Source organism: Oncorhynchus clarkii, chromosome 15 (assembly GCF_045791955.1).
Source record: "Oncorhynchus clarkii lewisi isolate Uvic-CL-2024 chromosome 15, UVic_Ocla_1.0, whole genome shotgun sequence".
NCBI lineage: Eukaryota > Metazoa > Chordata > Actinopteri > Salmoniformes > Salmonidae > Oncorhynchus > Oncorhynchus clarkii.
In genome coordinates this window covers 4,033,847-4,053,965 of record NC_092161.1, presented here as the reverse complement: position 1 = coordinate 4,053,965, position 20,119 = coordinate 4,033,847, and the positions used below count along the sequence as shown (strand labels likewise).

At 44.5% G+C, this 20,119-nt stretch overlaps 1 protein-coding gene across 1 annotated transcript in view; it reads right to left on the bottom strand.

Moving 5' to 3' along the window:
• Window positions 1-20,119, bottom strand: part of LOC139366654 (procollagen-lysine,2-oxoglutarate 5-dioxygenase 2-like) — a 117,143-nt gene that overhangs the window by 10,223 nt on the left and 86,801 nt on the right. The window contains exons 10-14 of the mRNA XM_071104331.1: window positions 19,501-19,622; window positions 17,124-17,228; window positions 5,599-5,724; window positions 3,523-3,664; window positions 998-1,060 (exon numbers count right to left, since the gene is read on the bottom strand). Coding sequence (XP_070960432.1) covers window positions 998-1,060; window positions 3,523-3,664; window positions 5,599-5,724; window positions 17,124-17,228; window positions 19,501-19,622 — 558 coding nt within the window. The remainder of the gene's footprint in view (window positions 1-997; window positions 1,061-3,522; window positions 3,665-5,598; window positions 5,725-17,123; window positions 17,229-19,500; window positions 19,623-20,119) is intronic.

Here is a 20,119-nt window from a genome sequence, read left to right as displayed (position 1 = left end):
ACTATAGCTCCGTGACTATATATAGATCAGTTACTATAGCTCCGTTACTAAAGCTCCGTTACTATAGCTTTGTGACTATATATAGATCCGTTACTATAGCTACGTAAATGACGCTACGTGACTATATATAGATTCGTTACTATAGCTCCGTGACTATATATAGATCCGTTACTATAGCTACGTAAATGACGCTACGTGACTATATATAGATCCGTTACTATAGCTCCGTTACTATAGCTCCGTTACTATAGATCCGTTACTATAGATCCATTACTAAAGCTCCGTTACTATAGCTTTGTGACTATATATAGATCCGTTACTATAGCTACATAAATGACGCTACGTGACTATATATAGATCCGTTACTATAGCTCCGTGAATATAGCTCCGTTACTATAGCTACGTTACTATGGCCACGTTACTATGGCTACATTACTATGGGTACATTACTATGGCTGCATTACTATGGCTACATTACTATGGCTACATTACTATGGTAAACCTACATTGTAAACCTACATTGTAAACCTACATGGTAAACCTACATTGTAAACCTACATTGTAAACCTACATGGTAAACCTACATGGTAAACCTACCTTGTAAACCTACGTTATAGGTAAACCTACATTGTAAACCTACATTGTAAACCTACATTGTAAATCTACATGGTAAACCTACATTGTAAACCTACATTGTAAACCTACGTTATATGTAAACCTACATTGTACACCTACATTGTACACCTACGTTGTACACCTACGTTGTACACCTACTTTACAGGTAAACCTACATGGTAAACCTACATGGTAAACCTACCTTGTAAACCTACCTTGTAAACCTACCTTGTAAACCTACGTTGTAAACTTACGTTGTAAACCTACCTTGTAAACCTACGTTGTAAACTTACGTTGTAAACCTACCTTGTAAACCTACATTGTAAACCTACATTGGAAATTGATATTGACACCAAATAGAATAATGAAAGCAGTTAAAAACCTTTGGAACTCTGAGCATATGGAATGTTTCCGGGTTGGGGGAGTCTTTTTCTCTGTGATTGGTCTAAAACGAAGGAAAATCACCATGTAAATGTTGTAACGTTACGTTTTGTCAGAGAGAGAGCTTGATAGATACAGTAGGTAGGTAAGACGTAACATACAGGAGGCGGTGGCATGGGAAGGAGATGAGCCTGCTGCATTGCACGAGGAAGACCAAGATTCCCTCTGAAGCTGATGTTTTGGTAGTTTTTATCTTAGTAAGTGTTGCATGCTGGGACAGAGTGAAGTGACGTAGCAGAGCTCCATGGTAGTAGGTGTTAGCGTGGGGTGACACGTGACAGGATGCCATAACGCCCAGCTGGACAGACAGACTAGACAGACTAGTTCAAAGTCTAGAAGGACCAGGGAAGTAAAAAAACACAAGGTTTGGAAATCAGCCAGACATTCCCATTGTTTGGACATGGTCACATGACACAGACGAGCAGAAGAGGAGGAGGAGGAAAGGAGGTGCAAAATGATGGGACCAGTGGAGCGGAGAGCCCTGCTCGCACCAAAGATGCTGGAGATCATGCCTTAAGGACATACAAACACATGGAGACAGACTGGGTACAGGATACCACAGCAGATGGTTACCTAACATAAACTAACATAACCTAACATTACATCACCTAATATAACATAAACTAACATGACCTAACATTACATCACCTAATATAAACTAACATAAACTAACATAACCTAATATAAACTAACATAACATAATATAATCTAACCTAATATAAACTAAACTAACATAAACTAACATAAGCTAACATAACCTAACATAACATAACCTAATATAAACTAACATAACCTAACATAATATTAACTAACATAACCTAACATTATCATCACCTAACATAACCTAACATAACATAACCTAATATAAACTAACATAACCTAACATAATATTAACTAACATAACCTAACATTATCATCACCTAACATAAACTAACATAACCTAACATAATATTAACTAACATAACCTAACATTATCATCACCTAACATAACCTAACATAATATTAACTAACATAACCTAACATTATCATCACCTAACATAAACCAACATAACCTAACATAATATTAACTAACATAACCTAACATTATCATCACCTAACATAAAGTAACATAACATAACCTAATCTAACACAAACTAGCATAAACATAAATGAACATAACCTAAGAAAAACGATCAATAACTAACATAGCGTAGCATAACTTAACACAACCTAGAATAAAGTAACATAACATAACATAATCTAACATAACATAATTTAACATAACCTAACACAACATAATCTAACATAATCTAACATAACATAACCTAACATAACCTAACATAACATAATCTAACACAACCTAACCTGAACTAAAATAAACTAATATAAACATGAACTAACATAACCTAACAAAAGTATCATTAACTAATATAACTTAACCTAAAATATACAGGACATCTGGTTGGTATATACAATCTCTCCCTATCCCAGTCTGCTGTCCCCCACTTGCTTCAAGATTTACACCATTGTTCCTGTACCCAGGAAGGCAAAGGTAACTGAACTAAATGACAATAACGCCCTGTAGCACTCACTTCTGTCATCATTAAGTGCTTTGAGAGGCTAGTTAAGAATCATATCACCTCCACCTTACCTGATACCCTAGACCCACTTCAATTTGCATACCGCCCCAATAGATCCACAGACGATGTATTTGCCATCACTCTGCACACTGCCCTATCCCATCTGGACAAGAGGAATACCTATGTAAGAATGCTGTTCAATGACTATAGTTCAGCCTTCAACACCATAGTACCATAGTACCAGTATCAAGCTAACCAATAAGCTCCGGGCCCTGGGTCTGAACTCCACCCTGTGCACCTCGGTCCTGGACTTCCTGACGGGCCTCCCCCGGGTGGTGAAGGTAGGAAACAACACCTCCACTTTGCTGATCCTCAACACAGGGGCCCCACAAGGGTGCGTGCTCAGCTCCCTCCTGTACTCCCTGTTCATCTATGACTCCAACTCAATCATCAAGTTTGCAGTTGACACAACAGTAGTAGGCCTGATTACCAACAATGACGAGACAGCCTACAGGGAAGAGGTGAGGGCCCTGGGAGAGGGGTGCCTGTAAAATAACCTCTCCCTCAATGCCAACAAAATGAAGGAGCTAATCGTGCACTTCAGGAAACAGCAGAGGGAGCACGCCCCTCTCCACATGGACAGGACCGCAGTGGAGAAGCTGGAAAGTTAAGTTCCTCGGAGTACATATCACTGACAATCAGAATTGGTCCACCCACACAGACAGTGTGGGGAAGAAGGCGCAACAGCGCCTTTTCAACCTCAGGAGGCTAAAGAAAATTGTATAATAACCAGATGTCCTGTATAATCTAATGTATATCAACCAGAAGTCCTGTACACTGTCATATTCTAAACAGAGTATTATTGTCAATTCAGGAGCTGCTAACTAGATAATCTGAGTGGTTTTACCAGTTCTCTAGCGTGTCTGCACAGAGCCATGTCAGGATCCAGTTTCTCCAAAACAAAATGGTTCCTCTCCTTCAGCTGGTTTCTCAGGACCTCTCCCTTTATCAAGTATATATGAGCCATGTAGGGAATGTTCCATACACCCCTGAGAAAAGAGCGAGAGAGACAGAGACCATTTGCATATTGTTACAACATTGCCAATAATATAATATAAAATTTGAAATGTCTATATTATTTTACAACTATTGTGAGAGTTATATTTACTGTTCATTTTTTATTGTTTATTTCCCTTTTGTTTCTTGTCTATGTCCCTTGCTTTGGCAATGTTAACATATTTTTCCCATGCCAATAAAGCCCCTTGAATTGAATTGAAATTGAGAGAGAGACATGGATTGAGAAATATATAGAGAGAGACCAGAGAGAAAGAGAGAGCAGAGAGAGAGAGAGAGAGAGAGAGAGAGAGAGGGTTTAGTTTTAGTACTGACAATAAATCATATTAATCAGCTGCAATACATATTTTTCATTATATTCAACATGTTCAACACATTCAACATTCAACTCTCCTGGTTAGGAAGTGATCACTCTCCTGGATTAGGAAGTGATCACTCTCCTGGATTAGGAAGAGAAAGCTGGAACATGATCACTCTCCTGGTTAGGAAGTGATCACTCTCCTGGATTAGGAAGTGATCACTCTCCTGGATTAGGAAGAGAAAGCTGGAACATGATCACTCTCCTGGATTAGGAAGTGATCACTCTCCTGGATTAGGAAGAGAAAGCTGGAACATGATCACTCTCCTGGTTAGAAAGTGATCACTCTCCTGGTTTAGGAAGTGACCACTCTCCTGGTTAGGAAGAGAAGTCTGGAACATGATCACTCTCCTGGTTTAGGAAGACGTATGTCTGGTTAAGGAAGAGAGATCTGGTTTAGGAAGACCAGAGGTCTGGATTAGGAAGACAGAGGTCTGGTGTAGGAAGACAGAGGTCTGGTTTAGGAAGACCAGAGGTCTGGTTTAGGAAGACCAGAGGCCTGGATTAGGAAGACCAGAGGTCTGGTTTAGGAAGACCAGAGGTCTGGTTTAGGAAGACCAGAGGTCTGGTTTAGGAAGACAGAGGTGTGGTTTAGGAAGACAGAGTTGGGGTTTAGGAAGACAAGGTCTGGTTTAGGAAGACAAGGTCTGGTTTAGGAAGACAGAAGTCTGGTTTAGGAAGACAGAAGTCTAGTTTAGAGAGGTCTTTCCTAAAACAGATCCTTTACGGTTTATTTGACACACAACCATTCACTCACATAACCCATAAACCATGGCCCTGACAACCAGGTATACTACCTAGTAAACTAACTAGTAACCCATAAACCCTGGCCCTGACAACCTGGTAAACTAACTAGTAACCCATTAACCCTGGCCCTGACAACCTGGTAAACTAACTAGTAACCCATTAACCCTGGCCCTGACAACCTGGTAAACTAACTAGTAAACTTACTAGCAACCCATAAACTCCGGCCCTGACAACCTAGTAAATTAACTAGTAACCCATAAACCCTGGCCCTGACAACCTAGTAAACTAACTAGTAACCTATAAACCCAGGCTATGACAACCTAGTAAACTAACTAGTAACCTATAAACCCAGGCTATGACAACCTAGTAAACTAACTAGTAACCTATAAACCCAGGCTATGACAACCCAGTAAACTATCTTGTAACCTATAAACCCAGGCTATGACAACCTAGTAAACTATCTAGTAACCTATAAACCCAGGCTATGACAACCTAGTAAACTATCTAGTAACCTATAAACCCAGGCTATGACAACCTAGTAAACTATCTAGTAACCTATAAACCCAGGCTATGACAACCTAGTAAACTATCTAGTAACCCATATACCCTGGCCCTGACAACATAGTAAACTATCTAGGAGCTTTCACAGTTTAAAGGTAGAATTTTGTGGCATTGTGGCTTCCATGAAACAGATCAGTGTGTGAGAAATACTCCTACATTTACAAATCACCCAGCATGTTGATATACAGGAGTGATGGTTTATAGAAAGAACCCAACCTCATTGGTTGAGGACAGGAGACTCACACTCGCTTGCTCTGCACGATGTCGATGTAGTCTTCAGAACGGGCATAGTAACCATCCAGACTCAACGCTCCCCAGAAGTTGGACCACAGCTTGCCATGACGAGTGACAAGGGGACCAATTATTTTCCTGCAGAAAAGAGAAGAAGAAGAAGAAGGAGAAGAAGGGGAAAAGACTCAGGGGGCTAATTTGATATAGAGGAGACATAACCCACTCTATTAAATTATTCGAAAAACAGGAACATTTTACATTTGGCTAGAAAATAATAAGGGATTTATGTCAACAGAGAAAAATGGCCTCACGTGTGCTACCTACAGTATATCCCACCAATAGAATCCCCATACTTTAACGATGACAGCTTCTCCATCCTAGAGAGGAAGATCAATCATTTCCAGCCTCAGGAACATGTACTACTTTGGTGACCTAAATGCCAGAACAGGACAAGAACCTGACGCCCTCAGCACACAGGGGGACAAACACCTACCTGGAGGTTACAGTATTCACTCCAAAATATGACCCCTAGAAACAACTATGACAAACCTACCAACAGAAATGGGTCACAACTTCTGCAGTTATGTCGCACGCTGGGTCTGTACATAGTCAATGGTAGGCTTCGAGGGGACTCATTTGGTAGGTACACCTATAGCTCATCCCTTGCCAGTGTCGTGGAAATTTCCTCTATTTACCAAATCATGAGAGCAAACCACACACAAGTCAGAGTTAGTTATCACAAAGTCCATCTTGAATTATATGAGCTCTATCACAACCCTGTGACTCTCAGATCAATTCAGTGTCTATCAATGAATTCTCTGAGAGTCCCTTCCACATTTCAACTGAGATCCTTTATAGCAAAGACACACATAGCCAGACAGCATCGGCATAATTAATCGTTCAGCTTTGTCTCCTAAACTATGTTATTTTCTCAAACTCAGAACCATAAACCAATCCTCCATATCAACAGGCATATATCAAATCCATCCTATCTTGACAAGATCACAGAGACACACTGACTGGCACACAGACATTGTGGAGCCAAGAGATACACGCTTGACCTCTCCCCTCTCGCCGGCTCAAGCAACTTAGTCTTGACATAGAACAGATACTGCAACCCCGCCACAGTATTATACAAACACATTCTGATGAGAAGTAACTTACAAACATATGATGAATATAAAACATCTTACCTATGTTACCAACCAATTCTGATTGTTCCCCAACACCAGTTATAAGTTTGATTATTTTATCACTGATCTCAACCCAGAGCCTCTTAGACCATTCACAGTCAGCCCACTAACACCCCTATCAGATGACAGCAAAACCCCAGTCTCTCTGAACAGAGCTATAACTCAATCATGAGGCATCAAAGCCAAAGGATCTGAACAATTTTAAGAAATGCTGTAGATGGAAGGAAAGTAGTGTGGAAACCTACAAAAAAACAATTAGGCAACAACAAATTCAATCCCTTTTAGACAACTTCCTGGAGAAAACATTCACTGTAATTTTTTTAATTTAACTAGATAAGTCAGTTCAGAACAAATTCTTATTTTCAATGACAGTCTAGGAACAGTGGATGAACTGCCTTGTTCAGATCAACAGATTGTTACCTTGTCAGCTTGCGGATTTGATCTTGCATCCTTTCAGTTACAAAGACCCCAGCCTCCCAGTCATAGATTGTTCTCTCTACTACCGCATGGCAAGCGGTACAGGAGTGCCAAGTCTAGGACAAAAAGGCTTCTCAACAGTTTTTACCCCCAAGCCATAAGACGCCTTTGCATTGTGTGCCCCCAGCCCCTCTTTTTACGCTGCTGCTACTCTCTGTTTATCATATATGCATAGTCACTTTAACTATACATTCATGTACATACTACCTCAATTGGCCCAACCAACCAGTGCTCCCGCACATTGGTTAACCGTGCTATCAGCATTGTGTCCCACCACCCGCCAACCCCTCTTTTTACGCTACTGCTACTCTCTGTTCATCATATATGCCTAGTCAGTTTAACGATACCTACATGTACATACTACCTCAATCAGCCTGACTAACCGGTGTCTGTATATAGCTACATGTACATACTACCTCAATTGGCCCAACCAACCAGTGCTCCCGCACATTGGTTAACCGTGCTATCAGCATTGTGTCCCACCACCCGCCAACCCCTCTTTTTACGCTACTGCTACTCTCTGTTCATCATATATGCCTAGTCAGTTTAACGATACCTACATGTACATACTACCTCAATCAGCCTGACTAACCGGTGTCTGTATATAGCTACATGTACATACTACCTCAATTGGCCCAACCAACCAGTGCTCCCGCACATTGGTTAACCGTGCTATCAGCATTGTGTCCCACCACCCGCCAACCCCTCTTTTTACGCTACTGCTACTCTCTGTTCATCATATATGCCTAGTCAGTTTAACGATACCTACATGTACATACTACCTCAATCAGCCTGACTAACCGGTGTCTGTATATAGCTACATGTACATACTACCTCAATCAGCCTGACTAACAGGTGTCTGTATGTAGCCTTGCAACTGTTATTTCAAATGTCTTTTTACTGTTGTTTTATTTCTTTACTTACCTTCACACACACTTTTTTCACTTCTTTCGCACTATCGGTTAGAGCCTGCTTTTAGTATTCAGCATTTCACTGTAATGTCTACCTACACCTGTTGTATTCGGCGCACGTGACAAATAAACTCTGATTTGATTTGAAGTCAAACACTCTAACCACTAGGCTACCTGCCACCTTCACCTACACCCCACCCCACCTTCACCCCACCTTCACCTACAGCCGACCTTCACTTCACCTTCACCTCCCCCTTCCTTCACTTCACCTTCACTTCACCCCACCTACACTTCACCTTCACCCCATCGTCACCCCACCTTCACCTACATTTCCCCTTCACCCCATCTTCACCCCACCTTCACCTTCACCCACCTTCACCTCTTCACTCTAATATTGTAGTGTAAACTTTGCAGTATAAAGCCTAAGACTATATTTGACTTCTCAGCTTCCCTATCAAATCAAAAAATTGCAAATCAGACAACCTAAGTAAATCAACAACAATGACAAATTATTTGAAGAAGAATGCAAAAACCTAAAAATGAAATTGCAAAACCTATCCAACCAAAAACAGAGACCCAGAAAACCTGAGTCTACACCTTCACTATGGTGAATCACTAAAACAACACAGAATACACTACGGAAAAAGAAGGAACAGCACGTCAGAAATCAGCTCAATGTAATTGAATAATCCATAGAATCTAACCACTTGGAACACACTAAACAAACAACAACACAAATAGTTATCTATCCAAAACGGAGATGTGTGGATAAACCACTTCTCCAATCTTTTTGTCTCTTTAACAAAGAACAAACAGCAAAAACATATACATGATCAAATACAAATCTTTGAATCAACTATTAAAGACTACCAGAACCCACTGGATTCCAGAACCCACTGGATCCCAGAACCCACTGGATTCCAGAACCCACTGGATTCCAGACCCCGCTGGATTCTCCAATTACATTGAATGAACTACAGGACAAAATAAAAACCCTCCAACCCCAAAAGGCCTGTGGTGTTGATGGTATCCTACATGAAATTATGAAATATACAGACCATTCCAATTGGCTATACTAAAACTCTTTAACATGATCCTTAGCTCTGGCATCTTCCCCAATATTTGGAACCAAGGACTGACAACCCCAAATTCACAAAAGTGGAGACAAATTTGACCCCAATATCTACCATGGGATATGAGTCAACAGCAATCTTGGAAAAATACTCTGCATTATAATTAACAGCAGACTTCTACATTTCCTCAGTGCAAACAATGTACTGAGCAAATGTCAAATTGATTTTTTTAAACAAATTACCGTACGACAGACCACGTATGCACACCCTAATGGACAAACAAAGAAAAACAAAACACCTCAAATTGGACGAAGAGTTCTTCTTCAATGAGTCGGGCACGACACCCAGCCAGGACCCAATCCCCGTGACTAAGACTACTGCACGACACCCAGCCAGGACCCAATCCCCGTGACTAAGACTACTGCACAACACCCAGCCAGGACCCAATCCCCGTGACTAAGACTACTGCACGACACCCAGCCAGGACCCAATCCCCGTGACTAAGACTACTGCACGACACCCAGCCAGGACCCAATCCCCGTGACTAAGACTACTGCACAACACCCAGCCAGGACCCAATCCCCGTGACTAAGACTACTGCACAACACCCAGCCAGGACCCAATCCCCGTGACTAAGACTACTGCACGACACCCAGCCAGGACCCAATCCCCGTGACTAAGACTACTGCACGACACCCAGCCAGGACCCAATCCCCGTGACTAAGACTACTGCACAACACCCAGCCAGGACCCAATCCCCGTGACTAAGACTACTGCACGACACCCAGCCAGGACCCAATCCCCGTGACTAAGACTACTGCACGACACCCAGCCAGGACCCAATCCCTGTGACTAAGACTACTGCACGACACCCAGCCAGGACCCAATCCCCGTGACTAAGACTACTGCACGACACCCAGCCAGGACCCAATCCCCGTGACTAAGACTACTGCACGACACCCAGCCAGGACCCAATCCCCGTGACTAAGACTACTGCACGACACCCAGCCAGGACCCAATCCCCGTGACTAAGACTACTGCACGACACCCAGCCAGGACCCAATCCCTGTGACTAAGACTACTGCACGACACCCAGCCAGGACCCAATCCCCGTGACTAAGACTACTGCACGACACCCAGCCAGGACCCAATCCCCGTGACTAAGACTACTGCACGACACCCAGCCAGGACCCAATCCCCGTGACTAAGACTACTGCACGACACCCAGCCAGGACCCAATCCCCGTGACTAAGACTACTGCACAACACCCAGCCAGGACCCAATCCCCGTGACTAAGACTACTGCACAACACCCAGCCAGGACCCAATCCCCGTGACTAAGACTACTGCACGACACCCAGCCAGGACCCAATCCCCGTGACTAAGACTACTGCACGACACCCAGCCAGGACCCAATCCCTGTGACTAAGACTACTGCACGACACCCAGCCAGGACCCAATCCCCGTGACTAAGACTACTGCACGACACCCAGCCAGGACCCAATCCCCGTGACTAAGACTACTGCACGACACCCAGCCAGGACCCAATCCCCGTGACTAAGACTACTGCACGACACCCAGCCAGGACCCAATCCCCGTGACTAAGACTACTGCACGACACCCAGCCAGGACACAATCCCCGTGACTAAGACTACTGCACGACACCCAGCCAGGACCCAATCCCTGTGACTAAGACTACTGCACGACACCCAGCCAGGACCCAATCCCCGTGACTAAGACTACTGCACGACACCCAGCCAGGACCCAATCCCCGTGACTAAGACTACTGCACGACACCCAGCCAGGACCCAATCCCCGTGACTAAGACTACTGCACGACACCCAGCCAGGACCCAATCCCCGTGACTAAGACTACTGCACGACACCCAGCCAGGACCCAATCCCCGTGACTAAGACTACTGCACGACACCCAGCCAGGACCCAATCGCCGTGACTAAAACTACTGCACGACACCCAGCCAGGACCCAATCCCCGTGATTAAGACTACTGCACGACACCCAGCCAGGACCCAATCCCCGTGACTAAGACTACTGCACGACACCCAGCCAGGACCCAATCCCCGTGACTAAGACTACTGCACGACACCCAGCCAGGACCCAATCCCCGTGACTAAGACTACTGCACGACACCCAGCCAGGACCCAATCCCCGTGACTAAGACTACTGCACAACACCCAGCCAGGACCCAATCCCCGTGACTAAGACTACTGCACGACACCCAGCCAGGACCCAATCCCCGTGACTAAGACTACTGCACGACACCCAGCCAGGACCCAATCCCCGTGACTAAGACTACTGCACGACACCCAGCCAGGACCCAATCGCCGTGACTAAAACTACTGCACGACACCCAGCCAGGACCCAATCCCCGTGATTAAGACTACTGCACGACACCCAGCCAGGACCCAATCCCCGTGACTAAGACTACTGCACGACACCCAGCCAGGACCCAATCCCCGTGACTAAGACTACTGCACGACACCCAGCCAGGACCCAATCCCCGTGACTAAGACTACTGCACGACACCCAGCCAGGACCCAATCCCCGTGACTAAGACTACTGCACGACACCCAGCCAGGACCCAATCCCTGTGACTAAGACTACTGCACGACACCCAGCCAGGACCCAATCCCCGTGACTAAGACTACTGCACGACACCCAGCCAGGACCCAATCCCCGTGACTAAGACTACTGCACGACACCCAGCCAGGACCCAATCCCCGTGATTTACTGGAGAAGGAAACTGAGATTTCGAGGCAAAAGATCTGGGTGCCTTGCGAGGATCAGGCAACGAGTGGCTAATCTGCCCTCTGTTATGCTAGCTAACGTTCAATCGCTGTCAAATAAATGGGACGAACTGAAAGCAGGTATATCCTACCAACGGAATATTAAAAACTGTAATATCTTATGTTTCAACGAGTCATGGCTGAATGACGACATTAAGAACATACAGCTGGCGGGTTTTACACTATCGGCAAGACAGAACAGCAGCCTCTGGTAAGACACGGGACGGGGGCCTATGTATTTATGTAAACAAAAGCTGGTGCATGATATCTAAGGAAGTCTCAAGGTTTTGCTCGCTTCATGATAAGCTGTAGACTGCACTATCTACCAAGAGAGATTTAATCTGTATTTTTCGTAGCTGTCTACATAAAACTGCATTAAATTAGCTGTATTCCACCAAAAAAACAGGAAAACGCTCATCCAGAGGTGACGCTCCTAGTGGGCGGGGGATTTAATGCAAGGAATCTTAAATCAGTTCTACTGAATTTCTATCAGCATGTTAAATGTCTAACCAGAGGGAAACAAAAATTCTGGACTACCTTTACTCCACACACAGAGATACGTACAAAACTCTCCCTCGCCCTGCATTTGACAAATCTGACCGTAACTACATCCTCCTGATTTCTGTTAACAAGCTAAAATTATAGCAGGAAGCACCAGTGACTCGGCCAATGAAAAAAGTGGTCAGATGTAGCAGATGCTAAACTACACGATTGCTTTGCTATCACAGACTGTAATATGTTCCGGGGATTCTTCCGATGGCATTGAGGAGAACACCACATCAGTCACTGGCTTTATCAATAAGTACATCAAGGATGTCGTCCCCACAGTGACTGTACGTACATACCCCAACCAGAAGCCATGGATTACTGGCAACATTCGCACGGAAGCTTATAACAAATCCCGCTATGCCCTCCGACGAACCATCAAACAGGCAAAGCATCAGTACAGGAATAAGATCGAATCGTACTACACCGGCTCCAATGCTCGTCGGATGTGGCAGGGCTTGCAAACTATTACAGACTACGAAGGGAAGCACAGCCGAGAATTGCCCAGTGACACGAGCCTACCAGAGGAGCTAAATAACTTCTATGCTTGCTTCGAGGCAAGTAACACTGAAACATGCATCAGAGCACCAGCTGTTTCGGATGACTGTGTGATCACGTTCTCCGCAGCCGATGTGAGTAAGACCTTTAAACAGGTCAAAAGGCCGCTCGGCCAGATGGATTACCAGGACGTGTGCTCCAAGCATGCGCTGAACCAACTGGCAAGTGTCGTCACTGACATTTTCAACCTCTCCCTGTCTGAGTCTGTAATACCAACATGTTTCAAGCAGACCACCATAGTGCCTGTGCCCAAGAACACTAAGGTAACCTGCCTAAATAACTACCGACCCGTAGCACTCACTTCTGTAGCCATGAAATGCTTTGAAAAACTGGCTCAAATAAACACAGTTATCCCAGAAACCTTAGACCCACTCCAATTTCCATACCACACTAAGAGATCCACAGATTAATTCATCTCTATTGCACTCCACACTGCCCTTTCCCACCTTGACAAAATGAACACCTTTGTGAGAATGCTATTCATTGACTACAGCTCAACATTCAACACTATAGTGCCCTCAAATCTCATCACTCAGCTAAGGACCCTGGGACTAAACACCTCCCTCTGCAACTGGATGCTAGACTTCATGATGGGCCGCCCCCAGGTGGTAAGGGTAGGTAACAACACATCAACACAGGGGCATGTGCTCAGTCCTCTCATGTCTTCTCCTGTACTCCCTGTTCACTCATGACTGCATGGCCAGGCACAACTCCAACAACACCTGTTGTATTTGGCGCATGTGACAAATACATTTGATTTGATTTGATTTGTTAAACTTCAAAAAAGCTTGGAGGAAAAAATACAGACATTACACAAATAAAATTGGCAAAAATCACACAAATTTCTTTCCACTGGGATGCAGCTTTTTTCCTTTTTTTGTTGTTGTTGAATTTTACCCCGTTTTCGTGGTGTCCAATTGTTTTAGTAGTTACTATCTTGACTCATCACTACAACTCCCGTACGGGCTCGGGAGAGACAAAGGTTGAAAGTCATGCGTCCTCCGATACACAACCCAACCAAGCCGCACTGCTTCTTAACACAGCGCGCATCCAACCCGGAAGCCAGCGCCACCAATGTGTCAGAGGAAACACCTGGCAACCTTGGTTAGCGCGCACTGTGTCCGGCCCGCCACAGGAGTCGCTGGTGCGCTATGAGACAAGGATATCCCTACCGGCCAACCCTTCCCTAATCCGGACGACGCCAGGCCAATTGTGCGTCGCCCCCACGGACCTCCCGGTCACGGCCGGTTACGACAGAGCCTGGGCGCTGCAGTACAGCGCCCTTAACCACTGCGCCACCCGGGAGACCCAAGTCCCACCCTCTTCAACCTATATATCAACGAATTGGCGCGGGCACTGGAACAGTCTGCAGCACCCGGCCTCACCCTACTAGAATCTGAAGTCAAATGTCTCCTGTTTGCTGATGATCTGGTTCTTCTGTCCCCAACCAAGGAGGGCCTACAGCAGCACCTAGATGTTCTGCACAGATTCTGCCAGACTTGGGCCCTGACAGTGAATCTCAGTAAGACCAAAATAATGGTCTCCCAAAAAAGGTTCAGTTGCCAGGACCACAACGACACATTCCATCTAGACACCATTGCCATAGAGCACACAAGAAACAATACATACCTTGGCCTAAACATCAGCGCCACAGGTAACTTCCACAAAGCTGTGAACGATCTGAGAGTCAAGGTAAGAGGGGCATTCTATGCCATCAAAAGGAACATCAAATTCGACATACAAATTAGGATCTGGCTAGAAATGCTTGAATCAGTTATAGAACCAATTGCCCTTTATGGTTGTGAGGTCTAGGGTCCGCTCACCAAGCAAGAATTCACAAAATAGGACAAACACCTATTTGAGAATGCATACAGAAGTTTGCAAAAATATCCTCCAAGTACAACGTAAATCACCAAATCACCAAACTTGTGTGAGTAAAATATTTACTGTTCAGTTTTTATTGTTTATTTTAATTTTGTTTATCCATTTCACTTGATTTGGCAATGTAAACATGTTTCCCATGCCAATAAAGCTCTTTACTTGAACTGAGAGAGAGATAGAGACAAGGAGAGAGAGAGAGACAGAGAGAGAGAGAGACAGAGAGAGACAGAGAGAGACAGAGAGAGACAGAGAGACAGAGACAGAGAGTGTGTAATTCTGCCAAACAGGATATAACTAGGTGTCATTTCCCAGTCAGCAATCAGATATACTGGGTGTCTTAGTGGTGTAACAGACATCCTGCAGCTCAGAACTCAACCCAAAGTGGCCCGGGAGGACCGCTACCAAGTGGGTAAAGCTAGAGCAGAACCTCACTGGGTCATATTACAGTAAACCAGACATATGCTGAATTCACACAGGCATTCTGCTGGCCAGCTCCTAAATGGTGGTGGGAAGACACAAGGCTGCTCGGTGTGAGTTTGAATTTAAATGTGCGTGAGACATAGACACACATCCCCGCTGTTGGAGCTCAAACACTATATTTTTAAAGCCACGAACATCACGAAGAACGGAGCTATCGTGATTCCCGAGGGAAAACAACTTATATAGGATGCATTACCATAAATTACAGCGTTCATCTACAATATGGATACAATGCAGGAAATGGGATGGACGACAAGGAAATACTGAATGTCCAGGATTGTAGACAGATTGGAGAGTTCCCATGGCCTCTTTAAATAACCCAGAGGGCTTTCTCTTCGGGCCTCCAGGGTTAAGTCTTAAATAGCACCCTATTCCCTATGTCGTGCCCTACATTTTGACCAGGACCTACAGAGCTATAGGGATTAGAGTGCCATTTGGGACTCAAACCAGGGCTCCATTCTGTCACAGGTCTGCCACCACCACAAAGACATCTGGTTTAAAGAGACAACACTTGAAAAATCAAGAGGAGGGAAAAGAGAGAAAAAACTGGCATAGACTGTATAAAACAGACATAGACTGTATAAATCAGACATAGACTGCATAAAACAGGCATAGACTGTGTCATGACGTTGGCCTCTTTGGGTTTAGCAACCCCATCCCCCTCTCCCTGCCTCCCCCCTTGCCTCCTTCAACTAGGCTGCTGTGGTCAGAGGTCGTAAATTCCTGAGAAGACCCTGCCACACAGTATAGAGAGAGTACATTTTCATAGAGGACAAAGGAAATCCTTCCACCTCACAGAACTTGAGGTACGAACAAATTTCAAGTTCCGGAGAAAAGTATAAAAGATGGGTGAAGAATCCAGCTACGAACTGGTCCGTTTGTCACAACTTGGGGAAGCTCATGGGAGACGATGTGGCCAGATTACCATAACGCTGTTAACAGTGGGGCAAAAAAGTATTTTTGTCAGCCACCAATTGTGCACGTTCTCCCACTTAAAAAGATGAGAGGCCTGTAATTGTCATCATAGGTACACTTCAACTATGACAGACAAAATGAAAAAAAAATCCATTAACACAATAAGAGTCCCTGTTCCTTATGGCCAGCAGCATTAACACAATAAGAGTCCCTGTTCCTTTTGGCCAGCAGCTTTAACACAATAAGAGTCACTGTTCCTTTTGGCCAGCAGCATTAACACAATAAGAGTCCCTGTTCCTTATGGCCAGCAGCTTTAACACAATAAGAGTCACTGTTCCTTATGGCCAGCAGCATTAACACAATAAGAGTCCCTGTTCCTTATACACCCCATAACAAGTATGCAAACACTGTGCATGCATGTTAGATCATTGGGCTTCTGCCTATAAGACAATTCCCCTGAGTAGAAACAGCCGCAACACTATAAAGACATCATACCTGTTCTGTTCAAACGGCCTGATCAAACCCAAACCCTAACCATACCATACCGGTTCAAATGGCCTGATCAAACCTTAAGCCTTAACAATAACATACCTGTTCTGTTCAAATGGCCTGATCAAACTCAAACCCTTAACCCTAACAATACCATACCTGTTCTGTTCAAACGGCCTGATCAAACCCAAACCCTTAACAATACCATACCTGTTCTGCTCTATGAGGATCTTCAGGGTCTGTCTGTTGGTGAGCATCACGTCAGTATCCATACTGAGGTAGAAGTCACAGCCTGGGTCCTTACGACACAGCCCCCTGGTTTAAAGAAATGGAGGAAACAAAACATCTAATCAATCATTATTGATCAATTCAACTGACAACATGATGGTAGCCTGATGCGCTACCAAGCACATACTTTGACATAAATCGTAATTTGCAAGATAGCGATTATTAGATCCTAAGTAAAACACTACTCTCTGCTAATTCTATGCTAAGGAGAGATAGTTCTCAATGAGCCTGTTAGTTAGTTCTCAATGAGCCTGTTGGTTAGTGGTGGTGTTCAGTGGGTTTAGTTATGAATGACGTGGTGTGTTCAGTGGGTTTCCTGTCTAAATTGTCAGACAAACTGTAGATCTGTTTCAGGCTAAACATTTGACAGATATATTTTTTTTTTCTACCTGAATATATTTGAAATCTTTTGACACCAATACAAAACTCTTATATGTAGGTGCTCCTATTTGGACACCGTTTCCAACTCAACATCAGAGTGACTGAGCTTCCGTTTCCAACTCAACATCAGAGTGACTGAGCTTCCGTTTCCAACTCAACATCAGAGTGACTGAGCTTCCGTTTCCAACTCAACATCAGAGTGACTGAGTTTCCGTTTCCAACTCAACATCAGAGTGACTGAGCTTCCGTTTCCAACTCAACATCAGAGTGACTGAGCTTCCGTTTCCAACTCAACATCAGAGTGACTGAGCTTCCGTTTGCAACTCAACATCAGAGTGACTGAGCTTCCGTTTCCAACTCAACATCAGAGTGACTGAGCTTCCGTTTCCAACTCAACATCAGAGTGACTGAGCTTCCGTTTGCAACTCAACATCAGAGTGACCGAGCTTCCGTTTGCAACTCAACATCAGAGTGACTGAGCTTCCGTTTGCAACTCAACATCAGAGTGACTGAGCTTCCGTTTGCAACTCAACATCAGAGTGACTGAGCTTCCGTTTGCAACTCAACATCAGAGTGACTGAGTTTCCGTTTCCAACTCAACATCAGAGTGACTGAGCTTCCGTTTCCAACTCAACATCAGAGTGACCGAGCTTCCGTTTGCAACTCAACATCAGAGTGACTGAGCTTCCGTTTCCAACTCAACATCAGAGTGACTGAGCTTCCGTTTCCAACTCAACATCAGAGTGACTGAGCTTCCGTTTCCAACTCAACATCAGAGTGACTGAGTTTCCGTTTCCAACTCAACATCAGAGTGACTGAGCTTCCGTTTCCAACTCAACATCAGAGTGACTGAGCTTCCGTTTCCAACTCAACATCAGAGTGACTGAGCTTCCGTTTGCAACTCAACATCAGAGTGACTGAGCTTCCGTTTCCAACTCAACATCAGAGTGACTGAGCTTCCGTTTGCAACTCAACATCAGAGTGACTGAGCTTCCGTTTGCAACTCAACATCAGAGTGACTGAGCTTCCGTTTGCAACTCAACATCAGAGTGACTGAGTTTCCGTTTCCAACTCAACATCAGAGTGACTGAGCTTCCGTTTCCAACTCAACATCAGAGTGACCGAGCTTCCGTTTGCAACTCAACATCAGAGTGACTGAGCTTCCGTTTCCAACTCAACATCAGAGTGACTGAGCTTCCGTTTCCAACTCAACATCAGAGTGACTGAGTTTCCGTTTCCAACTCAACATCAGAGTGACTGAGCTTCCGTTTCCAACTCAACATCAGAGTGACTGAGCTTCCGTTTCCAACTCAACATCAGAGTGACTGAGCTTCCGTTTGCAACTCAACATCAGAGTGACTGAGCTTCCGTTTCCAACTCAACATCAGAGTGACTGAGCTTCCGTTTCCAACTCAACATCAGAGTGACCGAGCTTCCGTTTCCAACTCAACATCAGAGTGACCGAGCTTCCGTTTCCAACTCAACATCAGAGTGACTGAGCTTCCGTTTCCAACTCAACATCAGAGTGACTGAGCTTCCGTTTGCAACTCAACATCAGAGTGACCGAGCTTCCGTTTCCAACTCAACATCAGAGTGACCGAGCTTCCGTTTCCAACTCAACATCAGAGTGACCGAGCTTCCGTTTCCAACTCAACATCAGAGTGACTGAGCTTCTTGATTTGCATATTTACTTTGATGATTACTTAAATCTAATTGCTCTGGAGCCTTTCATGGTACGCGGTAATGTTTGTTATTCATTCATATTCAGACGGTTTTGTTCATCAAATAACAAGTCTGAGATGAAAAATGTCTCTGTGAAATTAATGATGGACACACACACACACACAGCTAGAGGAATCATCATCACACACACACACACACACACACACACACAGGTCTGGTAGCGTGCTGTACGTACATGCCCATGTTTCTGGCCTGTCCTTGGCTCAAGTTCTCCTCCGGACCCACAACCTTGAAGCTGTTGAACACATCTTTACTCTCCTCCCAAAACCTCTGGATGTGTCTCTCATGGTAAACCTCCTGAAGAGAGTGAGAGAGGGTGAGAGAGGGTGAAAGAGGGTGAAAGAGGGTGAAAGAGGGTGAAAGAGGGTGAGAGAGGGTGAAAGAGGGTGAAATAGGGTGAGAGAGGGTGAGAGAGGGTGAAAGAGGGTGAAAGAGGGTGAAAGAGGATGAGAGAGGGTGAAAGAGGGTGAGAGAGGGTGAAAGAGGATGAGAGAGGGTGAAAGAGGGTGAAAGAGGGTGAGAGAGGGTGAGAGAGGGTGAAAGAGGGTGAGCGAGGGTGAAAGAGGGTGAGCAAGAAACAGAGAGAGACCTTTTGTGAGTGTAATGTTTACTGTTCATTTGTATTGTTTATTTCACTTGTGTTTATTATCTACTTCACTTGCTTTGACAATGTTAACATATGTTTCCCATGCCAATAAAGCCCTTCATTTGAGGAAGAAAAAAATTAATTGAGAGATAGAGACAGAGAGAGAAAGAGGGAAACAGAGAGAGAGACACATAGTTATTACTAATAT